Consider the following 27,965-nt stretch of genomic DNA (forward strand, 5'->3'; position numbering starts at 1 on the left):
TCTATAAGAAAGATTATCAGAAGGGAAAAAAAATGGGCACCCAGCCAAAGATAAACTCGGAAAAAAGTGCAGAGAAGGGGAGAGAGGTTAGGGTTGGTGAAACAATGTCCATTGAGCCAGTTTCCATAGGACATCCTTGAGCTCCTGGTTCCTCATGCTGTAGATGAGGGGATTTACTGATGGAGGCACCACAGAGTACAAAATGGACACCAACAGGTTCAGGGATGGAGAGGAGATGGTTCGGGGCGTCAGGTAGGCAACCATTCCAGTGCTGAGAAAGAAGGAGACCACGGCCAGGTGAGGGAGGCACATGGAAAAGGCTTTGTGCCGTCCCTGCTGTGAAGGGATCCTCAGCACAGCCCTGAAGATCTGCACATAGGAAAAGAGAATGAAAGCAAAACACCCGAATCCTAGTAAGGCACAAACTAGAAGGAGGCCAGCTTCCCTGATGCAATCTGAATGAGAGCAGGAGAGCTTGAGGATGTGGGGGATTTCACAGAAGAACTGGTCCAGGGCATTGCCCTGGCAGAGGGGCAGTGAAAATGTATTGGCCGTGTGCAGGAGAGAATAGAGAAACCCACTGCCCCAGACAGCTGCTGCCATGCGGACACAAGCTCTGCTGCCCAGGAGGGTCCCGTAGTGCAGGGGTTGGCAGATGGCAACATAGCGGTCATAGGACATGACTGTGAGAAGGTAAAACTCTGCTGAAATGAAAAAGAAAAAGACAAAGACCTGTGCAACACACCCCTGGTAGGAAATAGCCCTGGTGTCCCAGAGGGAATTGGCCATGGCTTTGGGGAGAGTGGTGGAGATGGAGCCCAGGTCAAGAACAGAGAGGTTGAGGAGGAAGAAGTACATGGGGGTGTGGAGGTGGTGGTCGCAGGCGATGGCGGTGATGATGAGGCTGTTTCCCAGGAGGGCAGCCAGGTAGATGCCCAGGAAGAGCCAGAAGGTCAACAGCTGCAGCTCCCGTGTGTCTGTGAATGCCAGGAGGAGGAAGTGGGTGATGGAGCTGCTGTTGGACATTTGCTTCCTCTGAGCATTGGGCACTGTCCAAGAAAGAAAAGGCAGTTCAAAGATAGTGAAGACTTTTATAAGAAAAAAACCTGCTCCGTGTCTCTGTGAAGCATCGGAGACTGCCTTTCCCTCTTAAAGACGACCTTTGTCACATCCCTGTTTTGAGCTCTGCTTTGTGGTGGCTGAGGGTGCCCCAGGGAGCAGAGAACTCTGCTGTGAGCTTTGGAGGGGTCAGTCATACCCTGCAGAAATAGGCAAATAGGAACATGGTGTTATCTCAGATTAAATCCACTCATAACATCAAAGAGCTTTTCAGCATTGTTGCTCCCAGTTCACCTGACTGCAGAGCAGAGCTGTGGGGATTTTGGTTTGTTTGTACTGTTCTTGTTTCCCCAATGCTCCCGAGGAGTGTTTTATGGCAGAAATTGTTGGACTTTCTGCCGCACTCCGTGTGAAGCCTTGTGGGTCCTGAGAGGCCGAGGGGCTGTCCCTCCGTGTGGGGTGAGGGCAGTCGGTCTGTCCAGCAGCCCTGCTCTCAGCTGCCCTGTGCTGGCACCTCTTGGAGCTGGATAATGATGGACTCAGCTGTTCCCCTGAGAAGGAACTGGCCACTGCTGGGACCAGAGGAATGCATGTTCCATGTGCCCCTCTCCAAAGCCCTCAGCCCGTCTCATCGTACCTGAGGAGGATCTCAGCCCTCCCCTCCCAGCCAGGGACACAGAGGACTCCCTGCAGCTGCCTGCGCCAAGACGCCCGGCAGCATTGCCATGACCTGAGCACTGAGAGGTCTCCTCCGTGGGGCTGCTGGACAACATAGAGATGCCAGAGAATGCTGTACCCATCTGGAGAGCAGCTGCAGCCTAGCATGAGCCCCTCCAAGAAGGAGTTGAATGTCCTATGGGTGGGGTGTCTCGAAGGGAGAATTGGGTCATTTGTTTTGCCCTGAGCCCACAGATTATGAGGAGAATTTACTCCCATGGACATATCGTCATGGCAGGAGCCAGAGGGTTGGTCTGTTAACTGCAGCTTAGCCCCAGCCCTCATCCCAGCAAGTCAAGTGCTGACAAGAAGGGGAGCAGACAGAGGAGGGGAAAACTGGAGAAATGCCCCAGTGCTGCTGATGAGGGCGGCAGAAAGGGACAGGTGGTCGGGGACTTGGTCATTTCCCTCTGCAAGGGTGAGGCCGCTGGGCAGGTTCCCCATGGCCATCAGGGCAGAGGCTGGGATGGGTGAGAGAGGAGAGCAGGGGGTGGCTCCAGGGAAGGCGTCTGCCCTGCAGAGGATGGTGGGAGGTGCCGGGATTCCCCCTGCCTGGGCATTTCTGGCAGCAGCTCGCTCTCTCCCTGTCCATGTCTGGGCTGTCTGGAGCTGACCCTGCTGGGAGTCTTTTCTCTGTCCCCATGCCTCCTCGCTGTCATTACTCATAGACTCCATCCCACACTCTGTCCAGCTCTGCCCTGCAGACCCCTCCTGGCGGCAGGGCACTACCCAGGGGCATCTCTGGGTCTGCGGGGGATCAGGAGAGGCTCAGACAAGTGCTAACGAGAAATGGGTGCCAGCTCTGGAGTGGAGAAATCCATTCCCACCTCGCACTGCCCACCCAGCCAGACAAGAGGGGGCATTTCCAAGCACAGACTCCTTCCTTTTCAGCTGAATGGTGCCTTAATGTCCTTCTTGAGAAGGACCCTCTGCAAATGACCCTGGGGTGATCTGGAGCTGTGAGCAGCCCTGACCCCCGCAGTACCCTCGTAAAAGAAGAGGAACCTGCCCTGCCCTGCTTCGCCAGCGATCACTCCTTCTACCCAAAGATATTTCTCACACCATGGTGGGGAGGTCCCCAGGCGGTCAGAGAGCTGACCCTGTCAGGCGGCAGAGTCCCTGCCCCGGCACACAGCCCCCTGGGTGCAGGGACCCTGCTGGCAAGGACAGCCCTGCCCACCCCTGCCTGCACACGCCTACACACACCTCCACAGCCATCCCCAGCAGAAGGCAGCTCTCAGGCGCTGTCCCTCTCACCAGGCAGCAGGGAAGCCCTGCTCTGGAGCACATCCTCCTCCTCTACAGCACAGAAACTGAGAGAGTCCTCCTGACAGAGCCCAGCAGCTGTCAGATGGACCAACTTGAGGAGATCCCTCCAGGAACTGGAGATGCATTGCCCGGCACCCAGAGACTTACCATGCAGAGGGCGATGAAGATTTCTCCCCCATTGAGCTCTCAGCACCCCCCACTCCCAACTGCCTTTAACCTCTCTCTGCCTCGCAGGTCTCCTCTCGCTGCCTGCAGGCAGTCCCCCAGCCCTGCTCCTGGGTAGAGCTGTCTCTCTGCAGCGCTGCCCGCTTGCCAGGAGCTCCCTCTGTCCCAGCAGCCCGGCCCAGCTCAGCAGCAGAGGACCAGCCCACGGTGGCACTGCCTCTGTCCCCTCTGGGCTCCCTGGAGGTGTCCCTGGGGCTCCAGAGAAACCTGCTGGAACACTGGATGAAGTCATCTCTGATGTTCCCTCCTTCAGCTGGGGAGAAACTACTCTTTCCAGCAGTGTTGTTTCTCTTACCAGAGTCAGATTTAGGTCCTATAATGCCTTTTTCTTCTCCTGTCATTAGATGGGACAGTCAGACAGGGACAGGCAGGGATCTCCTTTACCCCTGCTGAGGGAAGGGATTCAACAGAGTCAGTTGAGGCTTTTGTCCTTGAGATCAAATCTTTGGGCTGTAAAGGGGACTGAGCTCCCTTCCGTGCTGACAAGAAACCCATAGAAGTTGGGGTTCCTCTTGCTTGGTTTCTGGCGTGCATATAATCAGCACCTGCATGTGAGCTCCTTGTCTCAGCTCCCATGGTAATTAATCACGGTTAGAGTTTGAAGGGACTTTAAAGATCTAGTTCCAACCCCCTTCCCTGGGCAGGGACACCTCCCACCCGCCCAGGTTGCTCCAAGCCCCATCTGTCCTTGCCTTGAACACCTCCAGGGATGGGGCCTTCACAGCTTCTCTGGGCAACCTGTCCAGTGCCTCACTACCCTCACAGGAAAGAACTTCTTCTTAATATCTAATCTAAATCTACCCACTTCCAGTTTAAAAGGGTTACCCCTCTTCCTATCACTACACTCCATGATCAAGAGTCCCTCCCCACCTTTCCTGTAGGCCCCGTTTAGGTACTGGAAGGGGCCTACTGGAAGGGGCCTTATAGGTCTCACTGGAGCTTTCTCTTCTCCAGGCTGAACAACCCCAACTCTCTCAGCCTCTCCTCATAGCAGAGGTGCTCCAGCCCTCTGATCATCTTTGTGGCCTCGTCTGGACCCTCTCCAACACATCCTTCTCCTTCTTTTGTTTATGGCTCCAGAGATGGACGCAGTACTCCAGGTGGGGTCCCATGAGAGCGGAGTGGTTCCCTGAGTTGCACGTTTGACCTCGATCAAAGTTGGGTCCAACACATTCTTGTCCTCTCTCACAAGAGACCTCTACCTATCCAAAGACCTTTCAAAAATGATATTCCACAGAAGTATCGATCTTCCCCTGTAACTTCATTGCCACTACTGTCTGTTACATGGTGGTTTTTATTTCTCTCATCTTTCAGACCTGTATTACCTGTCTTGGTACAATGACCATTTCTAAAGTCAGCTTTTCAGATGCAGACTGTCTCGACAAAGGCCTTTTCTATTGCACTCCACTTTGCTCCTTCCCTTACTCTTTCTTCATTCAGATTCCTGTCACCTATCCAGCTGCAGCTTTAAGCTTCAGGAAGTTAAAAATTTGCCTGTCTTTCAGTCGTCTAATTATCTTCTTTAGCCAACTCTATAACTGCGTTTATATCTCTCTTTTTGTACGTATCCATCTAAAGTATTTCAGATAAGATCATCCCTTGTAGCAAAGCAAACTCATTAGAGGCAGCTTGTCCTGAGCATCTGATTGCAGAATGTGTTTTATTGTTTATCAAACTTGATCATGCTTTACTTTGCTTGCAAAGAGGAAAACTCCTGTGCCTGGGTGCAGCCAGGTCCCTGAGGAGCACAGGTGGGAGATGGTGCAATGGAGCTGTGACACCCTGCTGCAGACTTCAGTGGAGAAGTCAGAGGTAAGGGAAAGTGATGCAAATCCCAGTTGGCCAATGACAGGGGTGGTGAGGGAGGGGAGGTGAGGAGCAAGGCTATCCATACAGTGTCAAACCTCAAGGGACTTCTTTTCCTGGCTGTCCAGACCTCCTGAGGGGACACTCTGCATCAATATCAACTGCTGACCACTCCTATCACCTCTTCTCTAACTGAAAACTAAATAAAAAGAACCTTTGAAATAAAAAAATTATATTTTTTTTCTATTAGGTTCTCTTCAAAATCTTCCTTCTAAATTACACTATGAAACAAGTCCAATTATCTGTAGAAGTATTGAAGACTTGAAAAAAATTACAGGAAGAGAAATAGCTCGTTAGGACTTTCTGTACTTTAACGAGCCCCATGGTGTATTTGGCCCTGAGTCCATCAACCTCAGATACTGAGAAGAGACTGAACAAACTGCTCAAGAAGTCCAAGTCAGAAGAAAAGTACCTTGAAGCCTTGATTGGCCCCACTGAGGGTCGTTACTGCCAAAGCCTCCCCAGGGACTCGTTAGAGGAGATAACTGGAGGCTGTGGTTGCAGGTAGTCAGAGGCACTGTGCAGGTGGCTGTAATGCTGAGGAACCCCTTGGCTAGTTTGATGCAGCAGAAAGGCCAAACCCTGACCCCCAGGCCCTGGGAAGGCAGGTCCTGCCCCTCACTGGTGGCTCAGGGCTCTTCCTGGGGGTGGTGGGGTGTGAGGGGGAGAAAGGCCGAGTGTAGGAAAATTCTGTGACACCTCCTGGCCTCCCAAAAAGGGGCAAGGACAAAACAAAGTCCGGAGTCCCAAAAGAATCATAGAATCATTTAGAATTGCAGAAGACCTTTAAGATCATAGAGGCCAACTGCAAACCCAACACTGCCAAGTCCACCACTAAACCATGTCTTTATGTGCCACATTTACATGTGCTTTAAATACATCCATGCATGGTGACTCAACCACTTCCCTGGGCCGCCTGTTCCAGTGCTCGAAAGCCCTTTAGCTGAAGAAATTGTTCCTAATAGGCAGTTTAAATCTCCCCTGGAGAAACTGGAGGCCATTTCCTCAAGTCCTATCTCTCATTACGTGGGAGAAGAGACCAACAACCACCTCACTACAACGTCCTTTCAGGGAACTGTAGAGTGAGAAAGTCTCCCCTCAGCCTCCTCTTCTCCAGGCTGAACAACCCCAGTTCCCTCAGCTGCTCCTCATAAGGTTTGTCCTCCAAACCCCTCACCAGCTTCATTGCCTTTCTCTGGACACACTCCAACACGTCAATGTCTTTCTTGTACTGAGGGGCCCAAAACTGAACACAGTACTCGAGGTGAGGCCTCACCAGTACCAAGTACAGGGGGACGATCACTTCCCTAGTCCTGCTGGCCACACTATTACTGGTACAAGCCTGGATGCTGTGGGTCTTCATGGCCACCTGGGCACACTGCCGGCTCATATTCAGCCACCAACACCCCCAGGTCCTTTTCTGCTGGGCAGCTTTCCAGCCACTCTGCCCCAAGCATGTAGCGCTGCGTGGGGTTGTTTTGACCCAAGGGCAGGACCTGGCACTTGGCCTTGTTGAACCCCACACCATTGGCCTTGGACCATCAGTTCAGTTGGTTCAGATCCCTCTGTAGAGCCTTTCTAACCTCAAGGAGATCAGCACGCCCGCCTAGCTTAGTGTCATCTGTGAACTTACTGAGGGGGCACTCCACCCCCTTGTCTAGATCGTTGATAAAGGTATTAAAGAGAACCGGCCCCAGTACTGAGCCCCGGGGAACATCATTTGTGACTGGCCGCCAAATGGATTGAACTCCATTCACCACCACTCGTTGGTCCCGGCCGTCTAGCCAGTGTTTTACCCAGCGAAGTGTACACCTGCCCAAGCCATGAGCAGCCAGTTTCTCCAGGAGAATGCTGTGGGAAAAAGTGTCAAAGGCTTTAATGAAGCCCAGGTAAACAACATCCACAGCCTTTCCCTCATCCACTAAGCGGGTCACCTTGTCATAGAAGGAGGTCCGGTTTCTCAAGCAGGACCTGCCTTTCATAAACCCATGCTGGCTGGGCCTGATCGCCTGGTTGTCATGTACGTGGCACACGATGGAATTCAGGATGATCTCCTCCATAACCTTCCGCAGCACTGAGGTCAGACTGACAGGCCTGTAATTCCCCAGGTCCTCCTTCTGGTCCTTCTTGTAGATGGGTGCCATGTTTGTTATCTTCCAGTCAACTGGGACCACTCCAGTTAGCCAGGAATGCTGATCAATGAAGGAAAGTGGCTTGGTGAGCACTCCCGCCAGCTCCCTCAGTACCCTTGAGTGTATCTCATGCGGCTCCATAGACTTGTGTATTTCTAAGTGATGTAGCAGGTCCCTCACCATTTCCCCTTGGATTGTGGGGGCTTCATTCTGCTCCCCAACCATGTCTTCCACCTCAGGGGCTGGGTCCCCAGAGAGCAACTGGTCTTACTCTTAAAGACTGAGGCAAAGAGGGCATTAAGTACATCAGCCTTTTCCTCATCCCTGGTAAATGTGTTTCCCTCCACATCCAATAAAGGACGGAGATTCTTCTTCACCCTCCTTTTGTTGATGATGTATTTACAGAAACATTTCTCACTGTCGTCTATGGCATGGCCAAATTTATTTCTAGTTGGACTTTAATCCTTCTAATTTTCTCCCTGCATAACCTCGTGACATCCTTGCAGTCCAACTGAGTTGCCTGCCACTTCTTCCAACTGTCATAAACTCCTTTTTTCCCCTCAGTTCCAGCCAAAGCTCTCTGTTCAGCCAGGTCTTCTTCCCTGACGGCTCGTCTTTCGGCACATGGGGACAGCCTGCTCCCATGCCTTTAAAAGTTCCTTCTTGATGGATGTCCAGCCTTCCCGGGCTCCTTTGCTCTTCAGGACTGCCTCCCAAGGGACTCTGTTAACCAGACCCCTAAACAGGCCCATGCCCGCCCTCCAGATGTCCCAGCTGGCAGTTCTGCTGACCCCCCTCCTGACTTCTCCAAGAATTGAAAATTCTGTCATTTCATGATCACTATGCCCCAGATGGCTTCCAGTCCTCATGTCCCCCACAAGCCCTTCTCTGTTGGCAAACAACAGCTCCAGTGGGGTGCTTCCCTCTTCTGCTCCTTCCCCAGCTGTGTCAGGAAGTTATCCTCAACGCACTCCAGGACCCTCCTGGGCTGTTTCCTCTCCACTGTATTGCATTTCCAGCAGACATCCGGTAAGTTGAAGTCCCCCACGAGGACAAAGGCTGGCTATGGTGACACTTCTCCCAGCTGCTTCTAGAATATTTCATCTGTCTCTTCATCCTGGTTGGGTGGTCTATAACAGACTCCCACCATGATATCTGCCTTGTTTGCCTTTATTTAATACCTCCCAGTACAGACTGGGTCCTGTCCCAGTACAAAGTGGATTATTTTAAGGCATCCCAGTATAGACTGGGCCCTATCCCAGTACCAGTGGGATCCCCTGATCCCCTCGGAATGCAGACTGGGAAACATCTAAGTACAAACTGGATCTCCTGGCAACCTCCCAGCACAGACTGGGCCTTTTCAAGTCCAAAATGAGTCCCTTTTAACCAAGTCTAAGAAGACTGGGCCCTGTCTCGGTACAAACTGGATCCCCAATCCCCTCTCAGTACAGACTGAGCCTTGTCCCAGGATAAACTGCATCTCTTTAACCCCTCCCATGACAGACTGGGCCCTGTCTCACTAGAAAGTGGATCTCCTCAACCGCTCCCAGTAGAGACTTGGCCCTGACCCAGTACGAAGTGGATCCCCTCAACCTCTGCCAGTAGAGATGGGCCCTTTCCTAGTACAAACTTGATCCCCTCTTAGTAAAAACTAGTTCCTGTCCCAGTACAAACTCGACCGCCTAATCCCCTCCACACAGAAACTGGGTCAGGTGCCAGCACAAACAGGATCTCATGGCCCCCTCCCTATAACGACTGGGCCCCATTCCATTATATGGTCATTATATGATCATTAAAGGTCATCTAGTCCAACCCCCCCGCCATGAGCAGGGACACCTTCAACTGGGTCAGCTGTCTCCAAGCCCCGGCCAACCTGGCCTGGAATGTTTCCAGGTATGGGGCATCTATCGTCTCTCTGGGCAACCTGGGCCAGTCTCTCACCACCTTCATAGTTAAAAAGGTCTTCATATCTAGGGTAAATTTCCCCCTTCTAGTTTAAAGCCCTCACCCTTTGTCCTATCGCAACAGGCCATGCTAAAAACTCTATCCCTGGCTCTCCTATAGGCCCCCTGTAGTGGAAGGGCACAATAAGGTTTCCCCAGAGCCTTCTCTTCTCTAGGATGAACAACCCCAACTCTCTCAGCCTTTCCTCACAGCAGAGGGGCTCCAGCCCTCGGAACATCTTTGAGGCCTCCTCTGGACCCACTCCAACAGGTCCATGTCTCTCCTGTGCTGAGGGTTCCAGAGCTGGAGCAGCACTCCAGGTGGGGGCTCACCAGAGCAAAGCAGAGGGGCAGAATCCTCTCCCTTGACCTGCTGGTGACGCTTCTTTTGATGCAGCCCAGGATACCGTTGGCTTTCTGGACTGCGAGCGCACATTGCCAGCTCATGTCCAGCTTTTCATCCCCCAGCATACCTAAGTCCTTCTCGGCAGGGCTGCTCTCCATCCTTTCATCCCCCAGGCTGTATGGATATCAGGGATTGCCCCGACCCAGGTGCAGGACCCTTCGCTTGGCCTTGTTGAACCTCATGCTGTTCAGACGGGTCCACTTCTTAAGCCTGTCCAGGTCCCTCTGGATGACATCCTGTCCCTTGGGAGCATCAACCACACCACTCAGCGTGGTGTCATCAGCATACTTGCTGAGGGTGCACTCGATCCCACTGCCTGTGTCATTGATGAAGATATTGAACAGTACTGGTCCCAGTATGGACCCCTGAGGGACACCACTTGTCACCAGTCTCCATCTGGACATGAGGCCGTTGACCACTACCCTCTGGATGGGACCATCCAACCAGTTCCTCATCCACCAAACAGTCCACCCTTCAAATCCATGACTCTCCAGTTTCACAGAATCACAGAGTGGTCAGGGTTGGAAGGGACTTCTGGAGATCATCTCGTCCAACCCCCCTCCCAGAGCAGGGTCACCTACAGCAGTTGCATAGGACGGCGTCCAGGCGGGTTTGGAATGTTTCCAGAGTGGGAGACTCCACAACCTCTCTGGGCAGCCTTTGTCAGTGCTCTGCCACCCCCAAAGGAAAGAAGTTCCTCCTCATGTTAAGATGGAACTTCCTACGTTCAAGTTTGTGCCCGTTCCCTATAGTCCTATCACTGGGCACCACTTAAAAAAAGACTGTTCCCATCCCCTGACACCATCCCTTTAAGTATTCATAAGCATAGACAGGGTCCCCCTTCAGTCTTCTTTTCTCCAGACTGAAAAGCCCCAAGTCCCTCAGCCTTTCCTCATAAGAGAGATGTTCCAATCCCCTCATCATCTTTGTAGCCCTTTGCTGGACACTCTCCAGCAGTTCCCTGTCCTTCTTGAAACGGGGAGCCCAGAACTGGACACAATACTCCAGATGCGGCCTCACCTGGGCAGAACAGATGGGGAGGATGACCTCCCTTGACCTGCTGGCAACACTTCTTGATGCACCCCAGGATGCCATTGGCCTTCTTGACCACAATGGCACATTGCCGGCTCATGGTCATCTTCTTGTAAACCACGACAACCAGGTCCCTTTGCACACAGCTGCTCTCCAGGAGGTCAGCCCCCAAACTGTACTAATGCATGGCATTATTCCTCCCCAGGTGCAGTACCCTACACTTGCCTTTGTTGAACTTCATAACATCCCTCTTTGCCCATCTCTCCACCCTGTCCAGGTCATGCTGTATGGCAGCACAGTCTTCTGGCATATCAGCCACCCCTCCCAGCTCTGTGTCATCAGCAAACTTGCTGATGGTACACTCTATGCCTTCATCCAGGTCATTGGTGAATATATTGAACAGGACTGGACCCAGTGCTGACCCCTGGGGAACACCACTTCTTACAAGCCTCCAACTAGACGCTGTGTCACTAATGACACATCTCAGTGAGGAGGGCAGAGTATCAGGAGACAGAGAGAAACAACCATGCTTCAGTTTCCCAAATCCCATGAGAGTGCCCAAACCGTGCATCCCTTGGCCTCTGGTGTCCCATTTCTTGAGATGCAAACCTGGTGGGTCTTCTCTCAATCAGTAATCCTTCAGGGGTTTTTGATTCTGTGATTTCACAAAGAGTGGCGGTATCTCTGAAAAAAAAAAAAAAAAAGGCAAAAAACCCCAAACAAAAACCAACCAAACAAAAGCAGTAGTCTGCTTCTGTATCACAGAATCACAGAATTTTCAGAGTTGGAAAGGACCTCTAGAGACCATCTAGTCCAACTCCCCTGATAAAGTAGGATTGCCTAGAGCACATTACTCAGGACCGCATCCAGGCGGGTCTTGAAAATCTCCAGAGAAGGGGACTCCACAACTTCCCTGGGCAGCCCGGGCCAGTGCTCTGTCACCCTCACCGTAAAGAAGTTTTTCCGTGTATTTGAGCGGAACTTCCTGTGTTCTAACTTGTGCCCATTGCCCCTCGTCCTGTCACTTGGAACCATTGAAAAGAGCCTGGCTCCATCCTCCTTCAACCACCCTTCAGATACTTGTACGCCAAGTAGTAGTAACAACTCTTGGAAATGCCATTTCAGTCAGTGTTTGCCATATAAGGCATGATATCCCATCCTGAAGTACACATCCCTGGCAGTTCAGATGAAGGGTGGTCTTGCAGAAGTCACCCTTTGTGTCCCCAGGTGGCGTGCACCCTGCTCATTTGCCTCTCAAGAGAGCGGCAGAGGCTGGATGCCCTTCTCAGGACAGACTCCTTGCCACAATGACAGAAGGTTCTTACAGCATTTCACTCGGCCTCTGTTTTGATATATTTGGTGCTTCTCTGTGACTACTCTTTCTGCACAGATGATCGTAAAAAGAGCACCATTTCATAAGAGAAGGTCACAAAGGCCCTGTTAGGGAGAAGCCAGCTCATCACGAACACTTGGAGAGAACCAGGAAATTTATCATAAGCACCAGGGAGACCCAGGAAGCTCAAGGCCACTTCTGAAGAGTGAGGGGCCCTGAGCAGCAGTGATTGTCTCCATGTAGGTGTGGGTGAGAGGCTTGGGGGATGTCAGGGAGAAACAAGGTGGTGGCTAATGGCTTTAGCAAATCCATCACAGCATGTCTGAGCCCAGAAATTAAAAGGAGTTCATGCCTGTGGGTGGAGGAAAAGAAGGAGGGGATTAAGAAGAAGCTGCACAGGTTAAGGGGAACTCACAGCCATTGGGCAAAATCTCAGAAAATCATGGCTTTTTGTTTTTGAGGAAATAGTAAAGTCAGAGAGTCATCAGTAGAACTTGGGCCAGCATGGGGTGGGAGTGAGGCGGGGAAGCAGGGGTGGTGGTTGAAATCTACAGAGAAACAGGCACAGGCATAGGGAAGTGTAGGACAGCCTGTGGGGAGGGAGGGGGTGGAAGGATGGCCCCTTTGTTGGGGCTGGGGACCCCCAAGAGAACTGAAATTTTTGTCCTTTCCACTATGGCTGCAGTCTCTTCCACCGAGGCCCCTGAGAGCACTCCAGTTCCTTACAGCCACACTGGTTTGTTGCCTCCTCCCCCACCCTCCAGAGAGCCTGAGAGGTGTCCTACCACTGTCCTGCCCTTGGCATCGCACACCCCCTCATCCTACTGCTCCCAGGCTCAGCCCTGAGCATCCCGTGAGGGAAAGGATCCCCATTTCCAGGGTGTGGGGGTCAGCGCTTGGACATCCTGCTTGATGAGACACATCAAGGGCTTTCACAGTCACCTGAACATTCCATTTCCAACCTGTAAGCAGTGCCTCTGACTTTCTGCTTCAGGGACAGACAGGGATGGCCCTCAGTGGGGATTGCTGACACCCTCAGAACCTTGGAGGCTGACTTTGACCGCTCTAGAGATAACTTCAATCCACTCTCAGTACCTGCAGTTCAGGAACTGGGCACCAGAGGGCTCATTAACATGCTAAATGCCATAACAAGCCAAGGCTCTGGGCATAATTTTCTTATTCTACAATTCTTCTGCGGTTAATTAGAGAGATTTCAGAATTGAAAAGGTTTCAAGAGTAAATAACAAGAAAAAAGGATTTCTTTTTCTTTTGGTTTCTTTATTTGTCTGCTTCATTTGTGTGTTTATCTTCATTGATATCAGCAATTTCCAAATGACACTGAAACTGGACCTTTCCAAACGGAGTGTGACTGTGTAGGGCAGTCAAGACCCTGTATGTCAGACACTGTATGGGCAGGCTTTGTCCCCAATTCCAACCCCGTGTTTCTCTCATCAGCCACCTGGGACTTAGAGCGCCTTTCCTCAAATCCGAGTTTTCTCCGCTACAGTCTGGAGTCGCAGCTTTCAGCCCTTTGGCACCGGTTTCCAGTTGTTTCACTTGGGGAATGAACTGCACCCAGACACAGAATTTTCTTTGTTGCCAAAAAACGAGACCAAAGGAAGGCATGGTTCAACAGAAAATAAAATACTCTGTTGTACATTAAGTCCACCTTACCTCCTCTGAATTTCACTCTCCAGAGAGCAGAGCCTTAGACCAAAGGAAAACACATTTTTGTGCCAAGCACGCATCCCAGGAACCCCCAAAGCACTCACTGCCCCACAGTCTGCTTGTTCATATGTGCTCACAGCGAGTCACATGCTGAAGTCACGAGCTCCCTCCATTCACAGAGGGAAGCAAAAAGACAAAGTGCTCTCTTTTTCATAGTCAAATGTGCACTAACCCCAAGGTGTCTGTGTTACTGGAGCATCTTCAGGCAAACTCTGCAACATCTAGACCCACTTATTTCTCATCCTCCTCCAGCGCTGGACAACTTGGGTGCAGCCGTCCAGGCTTCCTTTTCTCCTGGAGGGAGAGAAATCAGTTGTCTCCACAGAGATGCTTTGGCCAACGCTGCCTGTCCACCAGCTCTGGCTCAAAACTACCACTTGTAAAAAGTCCCTCTCCAGCTTTCCTTGAGGCGCCCTTCTTATACTCAGTCTGCTATAAGGTCTCCCTGGGGTCTCCACGCTGAACAACCCCTGGCCTCTCTCAGCCTGGCCTCACAGCAGAGGTGCTCCACCCCTCTGATCACCTTTGTAGCCTCCTCTTTTCCCGCTCCAACAGATCCATGTCCTCCTTATGATGGGACCCAAGAGCTGGATGAAGCACTGCGGGGGGTCTCACCAGAGTGAGTAGAGGGGCAGAATCACCTCCCTCACCCCACTTGCCACGCTGCTGGTGATGCAGACTGGGATGCGGTGGCTTTTTGGTCTACCAGTGCACATTGTAAGCACTTGTTGGGCTTCTCTTTAACAAACACCCCCAAGTCCTTCCCCCCAGGGCTGCTCTCAATCCATTCTTTGCCCAGCCTGGATTTGTGCTTGGGATTGCCCTGACCGACACGCAAGACCTTGCGGTTGGCCTTGTTGAACTTCATGAGGTTTGCGCAGGCCCACCTCTCCAGCCTGTCCAGGTCCCTCTGGATGGCATCCCTCCCCTCCAGAATGTTGACTGCTCCACACAGCTTGGTGTCATTGGCAAACTTGCTGAGAATGCACTCCATCCCAACACCTATGTCACCAACAAGGATGTTTAACAGCACCGGTCCCAGTACCAACCCCTAAGGAAAGCCACGCGTCATTGCTCGCCACTTGGACACAGAGCTCTTGACCGCAACTCTCATTTTCTTTCTAGTGGCTGCTGTGTTTCAGATTTGGTAGGAAAGGAATGTCAATAATGCATATTGTTTTAGTTGTTGCCAGCTGTTGTTCATATTTTTCAAGGACTTTATTTTCAGCTTTCCATACAAGCTAACAGGGGCCTGGAGAGAACGATGGAATGGGCAAAGATATATTCCATTCCATAGAGGTCATGCTCAGTATTTGGATGGGTCCAGCCAGGGGGTGGGTACGTGCGAGCACTGCTCGGGCAGGTACCGATTCACTGAGTGGTGAGAGTGACGTGTATTGTCATTAGTAGCAGCAGTAGTAGTAGTAGTGTTGTTGGTGCTGTTGTTGTTTTCCTTTTCTGTTATCATTCTGTTAATCTATCTTTACTTCAATGCATAAGTTTGGAGTTTTTTGTTGGTTTTTTTTTTTCTCTTTCCTTTTCCCCTCTTTTTCTCCCTTTCCTCCCTGCCATTCTGGGGGAAGGAGGTGAACTGCACCAGCGGCTGCATGGCCCTAGCTGCTGGCTGGGGTTAAACCACGACACCTGTGCCGAGGACTCCAGAGCTGGATGCAGCACTCCAGGTGGGGTCTCAAGAGAGAGAAGTAGAGGGGCAGAATCCCCTCCCTTGCCCTGCTGGCCACGCTTCTTTTGATGCAGCCCAGGACATGGTTGGCTTTCTGGGCTGTGAGCACACATTGCGTGCTCATGTCCAGCTGTTCATTCCCCAGTAACCCCAAGTCCTTCTTGGCAGGACTGCTCTCAACCCCTTCATCCACCAACCTGTATTGGTACTGGGGGTTGCCCTGACGCAGCTGCAGGACCCTGCACTTGGCCTTGTTGAACTTCATGAGGTTCAAATGGGCCCACTTCTCCATCTTGTCCAGGTCCCTCTGGATGGCGTCCCATCCCTCAGGCGTGTCAACCGCACCACTCAGCTTGGTGACTCCATCTTGGGTGATTTCTCACTTTGTGGGGCTCCATTCAGTACTCACCCCAGGCATTCACTGTTCCTGGAGAGCATGGGGGATCTCCAGGCAGCTCAATTTCCCCCTTGAGAATAAAGTTGTCGGTCATGGCTTGTATGTGACAGCCTTGGCTATGCCACTCAGTGACCAGCCATTGCTTCCACTGTCACTACATGCTAACAAGTAAGTCCTAAATCCAATCCTCAAGCTCTAAAAGGTCACAATGTGACTGAGAGGTTTTTGCTCATGCTGCTGTGCAGAACCCAAAGCAACAGTCCTTTTAAGGATGCAATTGCTCAAGCCGACTTCTAAGACCAGCTTTGGAAGAAAGGACCATGGCACAAAGGAGATCCCATTTTGTTATAGAGATGCTGTGAGAGTTTCAGTTCTGACCAAGTGTTAGAATGGTTAGAAACCATTATTGAGGCACTAGTTGAGAGGTAGTGGGTTAATGCCTCTTTAGAAGTGGCAGGAATATAGACATTTCTGCAGGAACATTCAAATAAAAAAAGAAAAAACAAAGAATAAAATAAATAATGAAGAGGACAGAGAGCTCAGGACTGGAGTAAAAAATCCTGTGAGTAATCTGTGGAGAGAGATAGTAATTTTATTGCTACTTAGAAGGTGACCATGACATCAGTTTCCTAAAGCAATCTTTGAGCTCCTGGTTCCTCATGCTGTAGATGAGGGGGTTCACTGCTGGAGGCACCACCGAGTACAGAAATGACACCAACAGGTCCAGAGATTTTGAAAAGATGGAGGGGGGCTTCAGGTGGGCAAATACACCAGTGCTGACAAACAGGGAGACCACGGCCAGGTGAGGGAGGCACGTGGAAAAGGCTTTGTGCCTTCCCTGCTGTGAGGGGATCCTCAGCACCACGCTGAAGATCTGCACATAGGACAGCACGATAAAAACAAAACACACAAAGGCTAAACAGGCACTAACCACAAGAAGCCCAACTTCCCTGAGGTAGGAGTCTGAGCAGGAGAGCTTGAGGATGTGGGGAATTTCACAAAAGAACTGGTCCAGGGCATTGCCCTGGCAGAGGGGCAGTGAAAACATATTGGATGAGTGCAGGACAGAATACAGAAACGCAGTGCCCCATACAGCTGCTGCCATGCGGACACAAGCTCTGCTGCCCAGGAGGGTCCCGTAGTGCAGGGGTTGGCAGATGGCAACGTAGCGGTCATAGGCCATGACAGTGAGAAGAGAAAACTCTGCTGAAATGAAAAAGATAAACAGAAAGACTTGAGCAGTACATGCAGAGTATGAAATGTCCCTGGTATCCCAGAGGGAATTGGCCATGGCTTTGGGGAGAGTGGTGGAGATGGAGCCCAGGTCTATGAAGGAGAGGTTGAGGAGGAAGAAGTACATGGGTGTGTGGAGGCGGTGGTCGCAGGCGATGGCGGTGATGATGAGGCCGTTTCCCAGGAGGGCAGCCAGGTAGATGCCCAGGAAGAGCCAGAAGGTCAAGAGCTGCAGCTCCCGTGTGTCTGCGAATGCCAGGGTGATGGAGCTGCTGTTGGACATTTGCTGCCATGCACAAAGAGGAAAAGGCAGTGACAAATTGAGAGACTTCTCTGAGGAAAACCCCATGCCATTCCTCATGAAAATCTCTCTCCCTCAGCTGAATATGGAATGACCCAGATCATTCCCAACACCACCAACTCAGTGACATGCTCCCCGACCACTTAAAATACAGCTTTGGCACATACTTTCCATGAGGACACCTCTGGGGCGGGACTCCCAGAGTCACAGTCAGAAGCCAACCCACACCCCCAAGATCCAGAGTACAACAGACGGGTGGGGAAACAGCAGACGTGTGTGTGTGCTCTGAAAAAATGAAGGGAGGAGAGGGAGGCAGACGGGCATGCAGTGAAGCCTTCTTCTCACCCAGTTGTGCTCTCCCCCTCACAATGTCACTGCCCAGCACTTGTTTTTTGCCTGTTTGTTGTGTAGGACACACACACTTCTCCTGGACTGGAGGTGCAGCTGCTGAGGAGGTATCTCATGCCCTGGACCCTGTGGCTGTGGGGTGGGTAGGAGAAGAGAGCAGAGGCTTGCTGCGGAGCAGTTATCTGAAGGTCAGGGGATGGCGGGAGGTGCCGGGATCCCCCTGCCCGCGCATTTCTGGCAGCAGCTCCCTCTCTCCCCTTGACCATGTCTGGGCTGCCAGGAGCTGCCCCTGCCTGGAGCTGCTTCTCTGCCCCTGGGTCTCCTCCTGCCAGTGCTCCAGAGCCCATCCCACCCACTGTGTGCTCAGCTCTGCCCTGCAGCCCCCTCCTGGCAGCACAGCGCTGCCCAGGAACATCTCTGGCTGGGCAGGCTCCCATGGGGAGAAATCCATTCCCACCTCGCACTGCCCACCCAGCCAGCCAAAAGGAGAAACTTCACAGCACAGACTTCTTCCCTTTCAGGGGAAAGGTGCCTCGATGTCCTTCTTCAAAAAGATTTTTGCAAATATCCTGGGGGTGATGGGGATCCGGGAGCAGCCCTGACCCACACAGGTCTCTCTCCACAGCAGAAGGCATCTGCCTTGCTGGCGGTCACTCCTTCCACCCACAGCTTCTCCCCACAGCACCGTGGGAGCTCCACGGGCAGGCAGAGAGCTGACCCTGGCATGTGGCAGAGTCCCTGCCTCGGCACACAGCCCCCGGGGTGCAGGGACCCTGCTGGCAAGGACAGCCCTGCCCACCCCTGCCTGCACACCCCTACACACACCTCCACAGCCATCCCCGGCAGAAGGCAGCTCTCAGGCGCTGTCCCTCTCACCAGGCAGCAGGGAAGCCCTGCTCTGGAGCACATCCTCCTCCTCCATGGCACAGAAACTGAGAGAGTCCTCCTACACAGAGCCCAGCAGCTGTCAGACGGAGCAGCTTGAGGAGATCCCTCCAGGAATCGGAGATGCATTGCTCGGCACCCAGAGACTTACCACGCAGAGGGCGGTGAAGATTCCTGCCCCATTGAGCTCTCAGCAACCCCCACTCCCAACTGCCTTTAAGCTCTCTCCTCCTCGCAGGTCTCCTCTCGCTGCCTGCAGGCAGTGCCCCCAGCCCTGCTCCTGGGCAGAGCTGTCTCTCTGCAGCGCTGCCCGCTTGCCAGGAGCTCCCTCCGGCTCCCTCCGGCTCCTGTGCTCAGCAGCACAGGACCAGCCCAGGGCGGCAGCTTTTCTGTCCCCTCTGGGCTCCCTGGAGGTGTCCCTGGGGCTCCAGGGGAACCTGCTGTGACACAGGATGAAGTCATCACTTGTTTTCCTCCCTCAGCTGGGGAGAGACACTTCTGTCCAGGTGTTTCAGTTCTCAATCAGACAAGTTGAGGTCCAAGAATACCTTTTTTTCTTTTTTTATTAGACAGGATACCCAAATAATGCCAGGGAGCAATCTCCTTTTCCTGTTTGGAGGGAAGAGATTCTGATGAGTCAATGGAAGCTTCTCAGCCTGGGTTTGTAGTCCCTGGGGATACAAGAGGCATTAGCTCCATCCCATGCCCACCACAAACCCCCAGCAGGTGGCATTCCTGTGGCCTCACTTCACAAGGGCACAAAAGCGGCTCCTGCATGTGAGCTCCTGGTCTCAGCTCCCTTGTGAAGTAATGGAGAGGGAGGGCAGGAGGAAGATGTTTGGTCACAGACACCTGAGGACATCTTTGGTGGCTTGGGTGACCAAGTGATGTCACTGTTTTTGGGAAGTGACAGCCAATGACAAAACCTCAGAACACCACAGCTTTGCGTGGTGTTTTTCTCTGTGCGATACTCAGTAAGGACAGAGAGTCATCAGTAGAGCTTGGGACGCCATCAGGTCAGGGTGATGTGGGGACTCAGGGGTGGTGGTTAAAATCTGCTGAAAAATAGTCACTGGCATAGGACAGTGTAGGACAGCCGGTGGTTGGGATGGCCCCTTTGTGGTTGCTGGGAGTACCCAACAGTATAGAAATCCTCGTGCAACCGACTATGGCTGCTGTCTCTTCCCCTCAGGATCCCGAGAGGACACCAGGTCCCTTCAGCTCCAGCGCTTTCCTGCCACTTCACCCACCCACTTACTCCATAGAGCCAAGGAGGAGACCTCGCAATGTCCAGCACTGGGCATCACACCCCCCACATCTCACTGCCCCCAGGAGGAGCCCTGAGTGTCCCATGAGGGCAAGGATCCCCATTGCTAGGTGAAGTGGGTCAGGGCTTGAACATCCAGCTTGATGAAACACATCCAGGGCTTTCACAGTCGCATACATATTGGATTTTCAACCTGTAACCAGTGCCTCTGACTTCCTGCTTCACCAGCCCCCAGGGATGATCCCTTTCCTGGTCATTCCCTCCATGGTCTCTCCAGTGATGGCCCTCAGTGGGGCTCGCTAACACCCTCAGAAACTTGCAGCTTTGCTGCTGCCTTTTACTTCTCCAGAGGCTTGGTCAGTCTGTCAGGATCTGCAGTTCAGGAACGTGGCATCAGAGGGCTCATCCACATGCACAGCTCTCAAGCCAGGTCTCTGACCATGATTTCCTTCACTCCTCAGTTCTTATCTGCTTAACGAGAGAGATGTCAACAGTGACAATATTTCAATATTAAAAAACTATAAGGAAGGACTTCGTTTTTTTCCCCACTTGTCTTCATTTGTCTTCTTAAACATTAAGTGATATTGGCAATCTCCAAACGCTACTGTAAGCGAACATCTCCAAATGAAGGCTGAAAGTTTAGGGCAGTCAAGACCCTTTATATCAGACACTCTGTGGGCGGTCTTTCTCCCAACCCCCCCAACCCCCATTTCTCTCTTCAGCCACGCGGGACTACAGCAGCCTTGTTCACAGCTGAGCTTCCTCCACTGCAGTCCATTGGCACCAGTTTCCACGTTTTTTACCCAGAGAACAAGCTGCACACAGACACAGACAGATGTTTCCTTCCTAAATGTCACAGAAACAAAAACAAAGGAGGAGATGGTTCAATAAAAAATAAAAAACACTCTTCTGCTTTAAATGAAGTCTACATTACCTCCTCTCAAGTCCACTGTTCACAGCAGATGGCCTTAGACCAACAGAAAACACATTTGTCTGCCAAGCCCTGATCCAAAGAACCCAAAGCCCTCCCTGTAATGGACTCTGTTTCTCCATATTCAATCTTTGCTCACAGTGAGGCACACGGTGATGTCATGAGCTCCCTCGATCCACAGAGGGAAGCAAAGGGACAAAGTGAACAAAATGCTCTCTTTTGAATAGCCAAATCTGCACTAATCCCAGTGTATCTGGGTTACAGGAGCACCTTTAGGAGACTCTGCAGCATCTAGACGCACTTGTTTCTCATTCCCCTCCAGTGCTGGACAGCTTGGGTGCAATTGTCAAGAACTCCCTTTACTCAAAGGGAGAGAAATGAGTTGTCTCAACTGAGAAACTTTGGCCTACCCCATCTTTCCACCAGCTCCTGCTCCAGAAAGTCTCCCAGCTGCCCTGAGTCACCTTTCCCAGTGTCATGTGGGGGCATCACCTACCCATGTGTATCTCTGAGGCAGTGGCCACTTCTGTCTGGGAAACTGCATCAATCCCTGAAGTAAGATGTTAAGCAGAAGCTGAAACAATGCGGTGTTAGAAGTATGTAAGAAGTCTTCATATTCTCAACTTTGATGCTGGTCTGTAAATTGTCATTATTGGTTCATAGGCCATGGACACGCACCAGCAAGCTGATGGCCCTTTCTCTCCCTCTCTGGAAGTACAGAATTATGCATCTGGTCCCTTCTGACTGGTAACATTTGACTTTGCTCAAGTAGCCCCTGCTTTGATTCCTATCCACCGTTGGCTGTTTTCCTCTAGAGTCCTGCCGCCTTGAAACACAGAGGCCTGGGAGACCTTGCTGGTGATAACGCAGTCAGAGAGCACACAACATATCTCAGATCTATCTATGCCCACTTTTTAGCAGTGATACCATCTTATCTGTGCTTCTTTTTCCACTGTCCCTGAAGTAGTACCAGGTCGTTATGGTGCCCTTGAATTGACTCTGAAGTTTCAGCTGAGTTTTGATATAGACCATTTCTGTGCTTGGAAGATGCTGTCCTTGAAGACCAGCTGTACTGAGCTCGGCTGCCTTTCATTGCTGCCAACCATGAGATCCCCACTCAAACTCCCAGGACCAGGCTGAAGTCTCCTCCTCTGATGTCTGGCATTTGCCTTTCCTTCCTCACTCTCCTTGGGAGCTGTGTTGCAACTGTTTCAGTGTCAGGGGAGCCAAGGCTTACATTGACCTTCAAGTCCCTGACCATCTCTTCCACGCTGGCAAGGATCACATCCAGGCTTGTATTACCCTTGTCAGCGCGTCTGGCAGCTGTGCTGAGAAGCTCTCCCAAGACACTCCAGAACCCTCCTGGACTGTTTCACACTGCTGTGTTCCCCTTCCAGGAAATGCCAGGGCCTTTAACGTCCCCAGTGAGGCCCAGGCTCCTACATCCAGACACTTCCATTGGGTTCCTCAAGCAAGACTGTGCCAGCTTCCCCACCTTGACTGCAGGTTCCTCGTCTCCCACCACCATGTCACCTTGACTGGCCCTTCCTCTGACCCTCATTCACAAGGGCTCACCCAACTTGTAGCCTTAACCATTAAGGCGCTCCATACATCAAAGAAACTTCATCTCTTTGGGGGTACCCCACGCCAGATCCTTCCAGCCTGTCTCTCCTGAAAAGCCAGTTCCTATCCCATTCCCCAAGGGGTCTGCCTTGTCTCACCATGCCTTGGCAGTTACGCCATGGATGTCAAAAAGCACATGCTCCAGCTCATCCTGGTTATGCCCTTGCCTGAGGGCAAGAGCACATATTTGGGCTGTAGCACTGCAGCATTTCTGCCCCCTCTGGGCTCCCTGGGGTGTCCTTGGGGCTCCAGGGCAATCTGCTGGGAAAAAGCCTGAAGTCATCCCTGATGTTCCCTCCCTCAGCTTGGGAGGGACACTTCTGTCCAGCACTTCATTTCTCAATCAGAGACAGATGGAGGGACAAGAATATCTCTTTTCTTTTCTTATTAGACAGGACACGCGGGCAATGCCAGGGAGCAATCTCCTTTTACTGTTTGGAGGGAAGGGATTCAGCTGAGTCAATGGAGGCTCAAAGAAGTCTGCTGTGTCTTCTCAATGTTTTCTTCTTTTACAACAGTGCTCCATGCTCAGAGTCCAACAAATGTTCAGTGGCAACTCCATCACACAGGTCCTCCTCCCGACATTCACAGACAAAAGGGAGCTGCAGCTCTTCACCTTCTGGCTCTTCCTGGGCATCTACCTGGCTGCCCTCCTGGGAAACGGCCTCATCGTCAACAGGGAAAAAAATCTGAAAAATCAACAAGCCAACAAAAACACCCCAACCTCAACACTGTGTAAGCACTGCTACACAACAACGAAACCAGCAGTGTGTTTGGGTGTGTTTGGCTCAGAAACCCAAAATACAGCACCTTAGAGACTGCTGTGAGGAAAATGAACTTGCACTCCAGACAGGCCAAGTGACACAGGTCAATGGGAGAGCTTCCAGGGGTGACCTTCCAGACTGAGGGTGAGGGTTACTGCCTCTGGGAGTGTGACGCTCATTGCGTGTTGACAGAAACAGCACTTGGGGCTTGTTCAAGACTTACTATTAAGTGTCATGGAAATGCCAAAGGAGGAATGAAGGTTGTTTGGGAATGGACAAGTTTGAGAAAACCTCAAGAAAAGGGGCTAAAAGTAGCCCATTATGTTTAAAGAGGTTGCTGGTAAAGCCCCTTGTGTGGCCATGGCCTGCAAGTGATCAGCCCAGCCTCTCCGGTCTTCTTCTGCAATTCCACCAAAGTGCTGGTGGGGTGAGGGGTCTCTCTGCTCTTGGTAGGTATGGAGCTGTGAGCGCCAGCCACTGGAGTGGTGATGACAAGTCACAGGGGCTTGTGCACCTGAGGGGGCAGAAATGGAGAGCCCAGCGTGCATCCTTATCATGTTGCTGGGTGGGTCAGTGTGTGTAACTGCTGGTAAACATGAAGCTGGAGAAGCCAGCCAGTAGGACAGAGACCTGGGAGCATGAGAGAGACCATGACTGGATACCGGAGAGACCATAGGCTCTGGGAGCTGGCTAGTGGAGGGAGCAGGTGGTCCAAAGCTTCTGCAAGAGAAACTGTGGGGTCTTGGGAGTCTGGTACTGGTAAGGTTATAGGCCTGGACCAGGAAGGGAAGGGACTGTATGAGAGCTGCAGGAACACATGGAGCTCTGCTTGGGGATGGACAATGTGTCAGCTGAGAGTTGATGGCTGAGGATTATCATGCAGACCAACATGGGCAATGCTATGGTGGGTGTCTGCTACAGACCTGCTGATCTGCAGGGGAGAAGAAAGAATTAGACGAGGCCTTCTGCGGTCCTGGTCCTCATGGGGGACTTGAGCTAAGACCTGGATAGTCTCTTAGCCCTTGGTAGCCAAGAGAAATGCAATCACCCAGACGGCAAAGACCTGGGTTCTGTTTGTGCCTTCCAGCTTTGCCAGTAGCTTGGCAATTTCCAGTGCAGGTTGTCCCACTGCTGCCCCAGTTTTCCTCCAGCCTGTAGACACCCATGGTGCTTTCTCCCTTTGCTCTCCCCTGGGAATTTCTGTACCTTCACTGATGTCGCTGTGCCCTAACAGGCTGTTTCTTGGAACACAAAGCCATGGGATCGTCACCAACTCTCTCTGGGTGTCCTCTTGCACTACAGCTCTACCCTTGCAGGGACATTTCTTCTTCCTCCTGTCCAGTCTCCACTTTCCCAGCTGCATTATACAGCATTTTTCTCTCTCCTGCATTTTCCCACTTCCAACGAAAGCTCAAAAAAATCTCAGAAAGCACCCTCCAGGCAGGTGACCTCACTCATCAGCGACTTACATCAACAGGCCTTTAAGCTGACCAGATAGAAGTGACCTCACTGTGATCTTCTAAACCCCCTGGCTGCTGCTGCTGGCCTTTCAGTTTGTGGGTAGACGTAGGCAAGCCATCTGCCTGCTGCTGTCCCTTCGGATACTCAGGCAGAAGGGACATGCCAACCCATACCCATGTCCTCTTCCTGGATGGGGCTTCATCATTCAGGCGAGTAATAAGGACATTCAACAGTGTTGGCCCAAATGCTGATCACTGAGGGATTCTGGTTATGACTGGCTTCTGGGAGGACTTTGTACCACTGTGGACATTTGGGCCTGATCATCTAGCCAACTTCCCACCCACCACACCATCCACTGCTTCAGCCCAGAGAGCATCAATATGGCCATAAGGAGATGACGTCAAAGGCCGTGCACAATGCCGGGTGCACAACATGCCCTTGTTTCCCCTAACCATTCTGGTCCAGCAAAGCCTTTCTTGTCCTTCCACTGCCTGGAGATGGTTGCAGGAGGACGTACCCCATCACCCTCCAAGGGACTGAGGAAGGCTGTCCAGTTTGTAATTACCCGAATCCTCACCCCTGCCCTTCTTGAAGATGGGTTTGACATCTGCCTTCTCCATAGACCTCTGAACGTGTCTGGCTGCTCTGGCACATTTGAGGGCATAATCCAGAATCACAGGACAGGGTGGCATAGCAGACATGTGCAGTTGCAGTGAGCCTGTCCACGGCAGTGGAGGTGAACGTCCCTCGTAGGTGGGGATTTGTTCCTGCAGTCACACACAGAAATATCAGAGTTCTGTCAGTTGACCACACCTCAGCTGGCCTCGGGCACTCCTCATACACACATGGCTGATCAGAGACACAAGTCCTTCCCTTGCCCATGCAGAGGCAGTGCACGGCAGCGGTTACAGTGTCTCTCTGACCTCCTGCCGCCACTCCCAGAGGCTGGGAGGTACCGCAGCCCTGCGGTGTGTCGCCCTGCTCTGCTCTCCTCCGGAGGAATGGACACAGGGACCTCCGTTCAAGGAAGCACATCCCAGTGCTGCATCCAGGTGTTTCCCCAGGGGATGTTACTCTCCAAGTGAAGTGACCTCATCTGTCGCACTCGCCTTCATGGCACCCCCAGGAATAGCTGATGGCTTTTGTGTTCACTCGGGTCCATCTCCCCACATGCACACGCTGTGCATGCTTAAGTCTCATCTGTAGAATGCAAAGTTAGACCTCCTCATTTGGTGTCCCTCTATCTGAAGGGACAAAGAACGTCTCTGAGTTGGGGTGATGTCCAATGCTGGACATGGAGGTTGTTCTTGACTGGCCCACGATGGTGACCCTGGGGCAACTTCCCCGGGGTGTCCAAAGGCACAGGCACAGCCCAGACACTGCTCTGCTGCTCCGTCATGTCTCTCGCAGGAGCCTGACTGTGCCAGGACACTGCTGTGTGACCCCAGCCTGCACACCCCCACACTTCAGCTCTTCCCAGGGGTTTTCCTCTCTGGGCCACTTGCTAGCCCCACCAGCCAGACCCTCCTTGAATCTGGCCACCTCCTGCCCTCTCGCCAGCGCAGCCCAGCAGAGAAGCCCCATTGGGACTGGTCCCACAGCAGCACATGGAGGCCACTGAGAATGTCCACCCAGCTGGCATGCTGAGGAGATCTCCTCCCCAGGCAGCTTGCAGCCCCAGCTGCCAACATTCCTGCCCAGAGTGGCATGAGAGAATTTGCCCAGGGCATCCTCAGGAAGGTCCTTTTGCCCCAGGGACAGGGCAGCGGCCTGAGCTGCCCCACCACAGCAAAGGGTTTCTCTGTCCATGTTTGGCCTGCTATGCTCCCAGCAGAGCCCAACCCCCTCAGAGACTTTCCCAAGAGAGCTCATCTGTGCTGGCCTGGCCAGCCATTCCTGCACCCCCTCCCCAGGTGTCCCACAGCCCCCGAGCTGGTGGTGTGGCTCTGCAGAGCCAGGGGCTGAGGTGACCAGGGCCGGGCTGGTCAGGCTGGGAGGCAGACCCAGCTCAGGTGGCTCCTGCCCCCTCCATCTCAGCACACAGACGCTGCCCCTGCAGGTCCAGAGAAGATCTCGGAGAAAGGATACCGGACAAAATAATCATCAGAGGGTCTTTTATTTTGTTTAAACACACAGAGAGCAGCTTCTTATTTACACAAAGTCTCTGGCTCACACAAGACAGGCAGATGCTGACATAGATATAGTATAAAGGGTGACTCTTCTCTTTTGTTCACAGCATTAATACAACCCAGAAAAGCTAAAAACCAAAGAAACAAAAAGAAAAATATACCAAAAGTAAGTCTTGGACTGAAATGAGGTATGTCATGAGTGATATGCAGAACCAGATGGGCAGTTCATTGCTGCTTCTGAAAAGAAACCAGTCATGAGTTTCCTTAAGGCATCCTTGAGCTCCTGGTTCCTCATGCTGTAGATGAGGGGGTTCACTGCTGGAGGCACCACCGAGTAGAAAAATGACACCAACAGGTTCATAGATTTTGAGGAGATGGAGGGGGCCTTCAGGTAGGCAACCATGCCAGTGCTCATAAAGAGGGAGATCACGACCAGGTGAGGGAGGCACGTGGAAAAGGCTTTGTGCCGTCCCTGCTCCGAGGGGATTTTCAGCACAGCCCTCAAGATCTGCACATAGGACACCAGAATGAAAACAAAACCCCCAAATGCTATTAAGACACTAACCACAAGAAGCCCCATTTCCCTGAGATAGTCTGAATGTGAGCAGGAGATCTTTAGGATCTGGGGGACTTCACAGAAGAAATGTTCCAGGGCATTGCCCTGGCAGAGGGGCAGTGAAAATATATTGGCCGTATGCAGCACAGCATAGGGAAAAACACTGCCCCAGACAGCTGCTGCTATGCGGACACAAGCTCTGCTACCCAGGAGGGTCCCGTAGTGCAGGGGATGGCAGATGGCAACATAGCGGTCATAGGCCATAACAGCAAGAAGATAAAACTCTGCTGACATGAAAAAGAAAAAGAAAAAGACCTGTGCAGCACATCCTGCATAGGAAATGACCCTGGTGTTCCAGAGGGAATTGGCCATGGCTTTGGGCACAGTGGTGGAGATGGAGCCCAGGTCAAGAAAAGAGAGGTTGAGGAGGAAGAAGTACATGGGGGTGTGGAGGCGGTGGTCGCAGGCGATGGTGGTGATGATGAGGCCGTTTCCCAGGAGGGCAGCCAGGTAGATGCCCAGGAAGAGCCAGAAGGTCAAGAGCTGCAGCTCCCGTGTGTCTGCGAATGGCAGGAGGAGGAAGTGGGTGATGGAGCTGCTGTTGGACATCTGATTCCTTTGCTCATGATGTTCTGCCAAAGGAGGAAACCACACTCACAAGTAAGAACTGCTCTGA

General features: G+C 52.2%; 2 protein-coding genes across 2 annotated transcripts; both read right to left on the reverse strand.

Annotated features, from left to right (window-relative positions):
* Positions 1–87: 87 nt before the first annotated feature.
* Positions 88–27,898, reverse strand: LOC309684253 (olfactory receptor 14A16-like; the record flags this gene model as incomplete). The annotated part of the gene is made up of 2 exons (XM_082500186.1): positions 88–732; positions 27,605–27,898. The coding sequence occupies 2 exons, from the start codon at positions 27,896–27,898 to the stop codon at positions 88–90; spliced, it is 939 nt and encodes a 312-aa protein (XP_082356312.1).
* On the reverse strand, positions 16,390–17,307 carry LOC309684193 (olfactory receptor 14J1-like; the record flags this gene model as incomplete). Its single annotated transcript, XM_082500137.1, has 1 exon — positions 16,390–17,307. The coding sequence occupies one exon, from the start codon at positions 17,305–17,307 to the stop codon at positions 16,390–16,392; it is 918 nt and encodes a 305-aa protein (XP_082356263.1).
* Positions 27,899–27,965: the final 67 nt, after the last annotated feature.

This window comes from Vanellus vanellus (genome assembly GCF_965231255.1).
Source record: "Vanellus vanellus genome assembly, contig: HAP1_SCAFFOLD_45, whole genome shotgun sequence".
Taxonomy (NCBI): domain Eukaryota; kingdom Metazoa; phylum Chordata; class Aves; order Charadriiformes; family Charadriidae; genus Vanellus; species Vanellus vanellus.